The sequence below is a fragment of the Micromys minutus genome, assembly GCF_963924665.1.
Source record: "Micromys minutus genome assembly, chromosome: 3".
Taxonomy (NCBI): Eukaryota; Metazoa; Chordata; class Mammalia; order Rodentia; family Muridae; genus Micromys; species Micromys minutus.
In genome coordinates this window covers 76587576-76595924 of record NC_137972.1, presented here as the reverse complement: position 1 = coordinate 76595924, position 8349 = coordinate 76587576, and the positions used below count along the sequence as shown (strand labels likewise).

At 49.8% G+C, this 8349-nt stretch overlaps 1 protein-coding gene across 2 annotated transcripts in view; it reads right to left on the bottom strand.

Moving 5' to 3' along the window:
- Positions 1-3555: 3555 nt before the first annotated feature.
- AKAP13 (A-kinase anchoring protein 13) overlaps positions 3556-8349 on the bottom strand; it is a 274955-nt gene continuing 270161 nt past the window's right edge. For both annotated transcript variants that reach the window (XM_080914648.1, XM_080914649.1), the window contains one exon: positions 3556-7486. In XM_080914648.1, coding sequence (XP_080770774.1) covers positions 7437-7486 — 50 coding nt within the window. In that variant the 3' untranslated portion in view covers positions 3556-7436. The remainder of the gene's footprint in view (positions 7487-8349) is intronic.

Here is an 8349-nt window from a genome sequence, read left to right as displayed (position 1 = left end):
TTGAGCCCAGAGGGGCTGGCTCACACTCACATGCTCCTCTCCAAAGGGTCCCTGGCGGAGTGGGCAGAGTCAGGCATTTTCTCCCCTCCCCCTGTGAAAGGCAGGGCTGTTACTCCTGGATGTGCTGGGGCTCCAGGGCTCTGTCAGCATGTCACCTTTCTTAAGAAGAGGCCAGCACAGAGCTCCCATCCCAGAGGCTGCTGTGGACTCAAGAGTCCCGAGCCTTTCCCACACTGCGACTTGCCCAGGCTGCTCCATCTCCCCACCCCACCCCTACCCATGCTGCCCCCACCAACTGCCACCCACCCTCCCCCAGCCCCAAATTTTACAATAGAAAGACACACTTGACACCTGCCCAGAATATCACGGCATTGCCCAGACTATAAAAGCATCAGAGAAGCAAGGGACAGTTACAAATGGGTAGTCCAGAGGGGAGCCAGGCAGTAAGGCGAGGGTCACTGAAAGGGCTGTGCCTTTGGAATTCCATTGACAAAGGCCCAGCAGGATAGCCTGTCTTTGTTTGCCTTTCTTTTAATTTTAGGTCACTTCAGTCACCCATCATCACCCACCCATCCATCTGAATACCTACATATCTATCCATCCACACAAGTGACATTCTGAATCCCATAGAAACAGCTGGAGCTTTCCGGTTTCCCTAGCGGTATGTGGTCTGACCGTGTGCAGCTCTGTCTGCTCCTGTGGTCATAGGGTAGACAGTGGATATCTGTAGTACCTTTGTCTTCCTGGGTGGTGGTTTCTGGTAGACTGGGGCTATTGTTTGGGCCCACTGCAAGCGGAGGTGCATTATGCTTTGTATCTGCTATACCTGTGAGGGCATTTTCACTTAAAAAGATGCAAGAGACACATGCTTGTCATGTTATTAGGGGGGCAGAACTATTATTAAAAACGTCTTGCGTGCTACTCATTAAGAATGGACATTTGGAATCACAGGTTTCCGTGTTAATGTCTCCTGTGATAAAATACCTGCTATAGACCACTTGCTGGAGGGTGTTAGGTTTCACCCCCACCCTGCCATCCCCTCCCCCAAAATGGCTGAGGCACATACTTAACAGTCAAATCAGACCTTGCCTTCAGGTTCTCCTATATCTCTCAGTTCCTATCGGTTACGAGGCCTTCCTGGCTGGCAAGCCCACTGTCTTAGGGTTTCCATTGACCAAGGCAACTCTTATAAAGGAGAACACTTAACTGGGACTGGTTTCCAGTTTCAGAGGGGCTGGAGAAGCTGAGAGTTCTACATCTTGGTTGGCGGGCAGCAGCAGGAGACTGTGCCACACTAAGCATAGCTCACACATACATGAGACCTCAAAGCCCGCCCACAGTGACACCTTTTCTTCAACAAGCCACACCCACTACAAAAAGGCCACACCTAATAGTGCCACTCCCTATGGGCTAAGCATTCAACCAGGAGCCTATGGGGGCCATTCCTATTCAAACCATCACACCTGCTTCTATCCTCAACTTTCTCAGTAACTGGGAAAGTTCCACCCTAAATATGGCTGTGATTTTGCCAGAGGTCCTGGGTATTTCATAAAATGGATAAAGTAATGCATAGACATAGTGGCTTAGGAACATAATCCTAGCACTTGGGAGGCTGAGGCAGGGGGTTTTCTTGAGTTTGAGGCCCAGCCTGGGCTACATAGTGAGTTTCTGGCCAGTTTGAACTACTTAGCAATAACCTTGTCTCAAAAATAGCAGGGACAGTGAGATGACTTAGTGGGTGAAGGGACTTGTTACACAAGCCTAAAACCCTGAGAGTTCATCTCTCTGGAACCCAGCCACATAAAGGTGGAAGAAGAAAACTCCCTCTGTCCTCTGATATCCACATGCACTTCATGGCACAAGTTGTGCCCTCCCCGCCCCCCATTACACACACACACACACACACACACACACACACACAACTTGCTGTGATTAAAAAAGATGACCAAAGCAAGTTGAGGAGGAACGGGTTTATTTGGCTTATACTTCTACACTGTAGTCAGGACAGAACTCAAAACAGAGCAGAAACTGCTACAGCTTGAGATGGTCTAGGCCCCTGCTTCATTCAGAGACTGGGCAGGGTGGTCAGTCCAGGATGGCTCAAAGGAGACAAAAGAGAGAAATGAGCTCTAGCTTTCAGCAGGCAGTTTCAAGGAGCTACCTGCTGGGTAGTTGGTTTCCAGGAAGAATTTGCAACAGAGCAGCCCAAGCTTCTAGAAGCTTTGTGGAGTAATTACCGTATGAAAGCTGGTGGGGGAGCTGTAACTTGGCAGAGGGGTGCTATGGGCAGTACTTGGCCCACATTCCTCTAAGCTGGGGTACTCAGCACTCCCAGCCCCTTCCCTGTCTGTGAGTGCCACTTTCTAGTGCATCAGCAGTACCTTTGGATGGCAGAACAGTTGGGACTGAGAGGTCAATTCCAGGACCACTGGGATTGTATGTCCACAGCTTGTTGCTAAGCTCAGTCTCTTAAGACCAGGAACAGCGACCTGCCTTTCTCATTTGCAAGCGCTTCCTTCCCTGGGTATGTAGTCTTTGTGGTTTCCTAATGTCCCTTTCTCACTGTGGGTTTAGGCTTCTGTCTATTTGAAGCGGTCATGCTGGCTTTCTAGGCGGAGCCTCCCTGAAGGTCCATAATAGAAAAGATACAACTGGCTACCCTTGCCATGGGCAGTCCCTTGGGATGGGGTCCTTCAAACAGCAATGGCCACTTTTACACATCGAGTTTGTGCTGTGGTGGAGGTCCTATGCACAATGGTCTTTCAGGACCAGCAGGAAGGTACTATCCCACAGAATGGCTATCCAGGGTTCTTGGAGCCCTGTGCTTTGTGCCCATTTTTACCCTCCCTGCCAGACTTAACTCCCAGACAAGAGTCTTGTTTCTGGCTCAGAGCCAGCCACAGGAGGTGAGTGCCTCCATGGGAACCATTGTTCAAGCAGAGATCTGCAATCAGACCCACTGGGGTGGGACTGATAAGCCAAGCTGGATGCTCCCTGGGGGAGTAAGACAGCCCAGGGCAGAAGATGTTGAAATGGGGTCGATATTCCAGGGACTTGAAGGGGGAATGGTTATTGCTAAGGTTACAAATGTCTCTGCTAAAAAATGTACGGGCTTCCGTGGAGAGCCTGGCAAGGTGGTTTTCTTGCTGGTTGGGGGATTGAAGTGGTTGTCATGGCTTCTGTGCCACTAGGTAGTATATCCTTAATGTCAAGAGGGACCAAAGAGCCTTTTAGCTGCTCTGCCTGGATGAGACTCACAGAACGCAGTAGGATGCCTGGCCTGGGGACAGCAGTCCAAGCTGTGCGTGTGGACCAGCCGGTCTCACCCGGTATGTTCTTGCAGTGGTCCATGCAGACAGCTCAGCGGTTTGAACCGTACCGACTTCAAGGAAGTTTGGTTGGACTGTGACCCTGGGGGTTTGGGGAGAGCTCCTGGCTTTGACTAATGTGGGAGGCCACTTCTCCTTATGCTCTGCTCCCAACAGCACAGAAACAGATGGTTTGACAGGGTGTGGAAGTGAACACTCCCTTACCACAAACACATCACGGCAGAGGTCAAGATTTCAAAGGACATTTATTATTTTTGAAAGGTCTGAGGGGGACTTTACAAGAATCTGAAGCTAGTAACTACAAAGGATGATAAATAAAATACAAAGCCAGTATGTTGTGGCAAATTTCCAGAAAACACACTGAAAATCTTTACAGTTCAAAACTGCTTTACTTTATACATAATTACAAATTACTATACAGCGCTTGGGTTTAACCCGACTTTTTATTTAATAGGGCTTAGTACAGAAATGTTCATACAGCATTTGGAGACGACTTAACAAGAACAGAGGTATAGGTGTGTCCTGCCCACCTTCTGTAGAGCCCAGGCCTCAGGAGGAAACCTGAGACAAACCAATTGGGTTAGGCCCATCCCAGCAGGTGGCCACCTAGGCAGGGCAGCTGGGGCTAGGAGGGTTCTAAGGCATAGGTTCTGTGCTTCCCGCAGAGGCCCTCTAGGGTCTGTAGCAGTAGTGCCTGCCTGGTTTCTCTGCAGGGCACACTTGCAGTAGTGGGGGCCACCCACTTTATACCTTAGTTGAGATGGAGAAATAACTCAGAACCTGTCAATCATTTGACAGACTAAATCTTGTGAGTGCAGTAAAGCCTCTGCCACCCCTCCCCGCTTTATGGCAGCATTAGAATACTTTGCATTTCTCCACCTGGCCAGCAGGCAGCAGACTCCAAAGTCTAGTTAACTAGGAATGTTATGCTACATGAAAGAAAACAAGGAGCCGAACCCACACACACTGTGCCCTTGCTCTCTGCAGGGATGGCCAGGGGTCACTGCTTTACTCAAAGGCACCCATATACAGGTGTCCAGGCTAGGAAGTCCACACTCCAGGACTGTCTTCTGGGTACGGGTCAAAGGCAACTTAAGTCCAATGAAATACCAAGAGCCTTGGCAAGAACAGTGGGTGAGGTCACAGAGCCTCAGGGACAGGAGACATTACAAACTTGTATGGAAAGAGCACTGGGCAAGCTCTGGTCCGTGGGCTAAGGTTCTGTCCTTTACTAAGCCTGTGTGTACTAATGTTCCCCTGAAGGGGTCTACACAACTGTGCTTAACTACTGCTATGAGGGAGGCTGGGAAGAGCCAGTGTGGGGTGGGCAGGACTAGCAATGGGCAGCGCTAGTGGTGTAACCTTCAAAAGACTCAGTTCGTACCTTCTGAAAAAAAAATCAATCATGGCGAGGGCTTCTTCCCTGCAGGTGACTTCCGTGAGAGTGGGGTGGGGGTATGCTGGCATATCTTTATTTTAACCCTCTCCATCTTCTAAGAAAAAAGTTACAGATTTGATTGTCTCAAAGATGAAGCCAGCTGATGAGAGGTCATTTAAAGTGCACACGTCACCCAGAAGGGACAACAACTGAGATGATTATAATTTTCGAGAGAAGATACAATCTTCCAGAAAGCTCACTAGATTCCATGAGGCTGGGGTCAATTTCCACCTGTCCTCCAAAGCAATGATTTCTTTAGCTCAATATTGAATCATGATTTCTCAGTATGGGGAACAGGACAGGGCACAATCCTGTCACTAGAAAACCACCGTCCTCATATTAGAGAATCCAGAAGGCTGCTGACTCAGCCACAACAATCTCCGGGGTCCTAAGCAAGAGCACAAGCAGCACTTCCCCAAGCAAGGCAGACTTCTGATGGGGCCTGGTGGTGCAGGCCGGTCAAACAGTTCTTGGCAAATTGTTCTCTTCCTGGAGGAAGTTGGGCAGCTTAGGGGCATCAGAGGACACTTACATTTTATTTCAAAGTCTCCCAACTGTCACTGACCATTGTTTTGGGGAATGTGGGTAGAAGTGAAATTGGCTTTTAAAAACAACCAAAACACAACATGGCTGGGTGGGTGTAGAGGGGACTGGGGCAGGAGTGAAGCTTCCTGGGGAGCACGGTGGCCTCCCTCTGCACAAGGAGGAGGGCAGGTCTCCCTCTGATTTCCTGTCCCCTCAAGCAGAAGTGCTTCGCTGTGGAGGGGTGCAGTCTCCCTGAAGGGGCCATTCAGAGGCAGGGACAAGAACAGCCAGCCAAACCCTGTGGTGGACTGAGGCATGGCAGGCTCTGCTGTGACAGCCAGAGACATCAGAGCTGGACTTGGAGAACTAACTTCTTACTTCTTGAGGGAAGTACATTGTAGTTTTAGTAGAAAAAACAAAACAACCAAAACCCAGACTAAAACAAAAACCCAACCAACATAACAATAACTCCCAGATTTTAAAAAGCCAAACCAACCTTGTCCAAAAGAGGCAAAAGTAGCCAACTGGGCAACTTAAAAAATCTCCAAAAAAGAAACAAACGTTTCTTATGAGAAAATGGGCACGGGACAGAAGGGTACAGCTCCCACCTCAACCTCAGTTTTCCTCAGGACCTTCAAACACTTGCATAGACACTTCATTTTCTGTACTGAAAAGATGGTTTAAACTGTTGGGCCAGTACTGGTTCACTTTCAAAATAAAACAAAACAAAACACAAACACAAAATAAATAAAGCAAATTTAGGCTAAAAAATTTAAACCAGAACTCTTTCAAGTAAACTGAAAGATAAATATCTGTTTCTGCAAGACCGGCTTGCAGGTCATCGACAAGCACCAAGTTACAGGTTTGTTTTTGCACAACTGTTCAAAGCCCCGTGCTTCTGAGGGCAAAACCGGGAACCGAAGGCCACGTGTGAAGCATGGACCTCAGTGCGTCCCTCACGGGGAGTATGTGAGCCTTAGAGGGTACGTTACCAATGAACTGCCCTGCACACACGAGCTGGTGAAGGCCTCAAGCATGGAGACGGAGGGCGAGAGAGACAAGCAGCACTTGACAGCTTCAAGGGTAAGAAGAGCGCAACCAAGCAAAGTGCACCTGGGAACCGTATGTGAGGATGTGTGGCTGAGGGGCGTGTGCACAGCTATGCTGCGGGGCCAGCTCCCCTCTCTGTATTGGCAAAACCACTAGACAGACTTAACTCCTGCACTGGAACCTACTTTTTGCCAGTCATCCCAGAGAAGCCTCAGGGTACAGGTTAGTCCCAGGCAGGTGGCTGGGAGCAGTGACGGGGTAGGGAGGTCCGGTGATAACTAGAAAGTGTCATACTGGGGACAGTGGTGAGTCCTCTCTACGTCCTCTGTGTCCAGAGCATGTAGACAGGCATCTAGGACAGTCAGTATGTGTCTTCCTGATCTGGATATGAAGTGAGAGTGCAGCCCAGAGTGTGGAGACACGGAGAGTGCAGGCTGTTTGCCGGTACAGCCAGCCTCCTGCTGTTTCACTACCATTTGCTCTTCTTCCTCACAGGAAACGAGGAGCTCATACAGGGAGGGCTGGTGTGTGCACAGGGGCCACTTCAAGGGACTTCATCTCAGAGGATCACAGGGTGAAATACGGAATACCCACATGCCATCTGGCCAGTAGACGCTTGCTCTTGGGCTAAGCTATCCTGATGTTGGAGAAGAACTGTGTACTCCGTGTGTACATGAAGATGATCACGGTACACAAAGTCTGCACTATCTGCTCCTTGATTCTAGTTGAATTCCCCAGAAATACAAGGCAGAGTTTCCGGCCTCATCTGGAAAAACCCTCTGAGCCTGTAGGGAATCCTGACATGTCTCAAACTATTACACAGTTCTAGTGTAATACCCTGAGTAAGGCCAGGCCCACCCAAGCCCTGGGCAGTCACGGGTCACAGCTGAAGTGGGTCTGAGTGTTCGTCCCCACCCTGCCCCCACAGGTGCTGCTCCTTCTTGTCCAGGACCTGGGGTAGCTCCGGAGGACTGGACGCTGAGGGGCAGTGGGCGTCCAGTGTAAGAGACTTGTGCACAGGGGCAGCAGGAGTGCCCCAGCGGCGCCACCATCAGGTCAGGGCTGGAAGGTGGCGCCCTGGCAGAGGAAATGGGTCAACAGAAGATCTCTTCACCCTCTGCTGGTACTTCTGAAGCAGGGCCATCTGCAATGGTGAAACCGAAAGTAAGACAATGGCCCTTTGGACTTCACTTCCTACAAGTTTCTATGTTACAACAGGTAACTGAGGTTCTTGGCAATACGGATTAGAGTTTGCAAAGTGATTCCCACAGCACTAGTGTTCATGTTTGTAACTAGGCCTAAAAAATAGAAATCTCCTTCCCACACAGAAGCAAGAGTTCAGTCTTAATGTGAAGGCCCAGCACCGGACCCAAGACCATGTGAAGTACAAACGGGCTCTATCACCTCCGGGAGAGAAGCTCTCAGCTCCAGTTTCTAACTTCTCCTGGGGAATGAGCACATGTTTTGCCTTACATATCTGAAGGCTCAACACCCAATCTTGCTGTTACTGTTTTCCAGAGTAAGCCTAGCAAGGCAGCGAGGGCTGGAATGACTTCAGGAAGGTGAGTCAGTTCCCCGGATGGGAGAGTGCCTGAGAAACAAGAGCTGCACTCCACATGCAGAGGCCCAGAACACCAGGTCTCGGTCACTTGCTGACAAGCATTCTTTGTGACAAAGGTTATGCATGTTTTCCTGCATGTACCTATGCACACCAGGCTCACAGTGGTGAGAAGGGGGCCTCAGAGCTCCTGGAGCTGGAGTTACAAGTGCATGTGAGCTGCTGGGTGGGTGTGGGGAGCTGAACCTGAGCGCTCCGTAAGGCAGTGACTCTAACCTTGGCACCTCTCCAGCCCTTGCAGAAGCTCCTTTCTTGTTTTCCACGTCTCTATGTGCTCGGATGCCACAGGCTTATTGTTAGTTTCGAGTCAGAGTCTCTCACTGAGCCTGGAGCTTACTAGTGTGGCTACACTAGCTTGCAGGCGAATTGAGGGATCCTCTTGCCTCTGT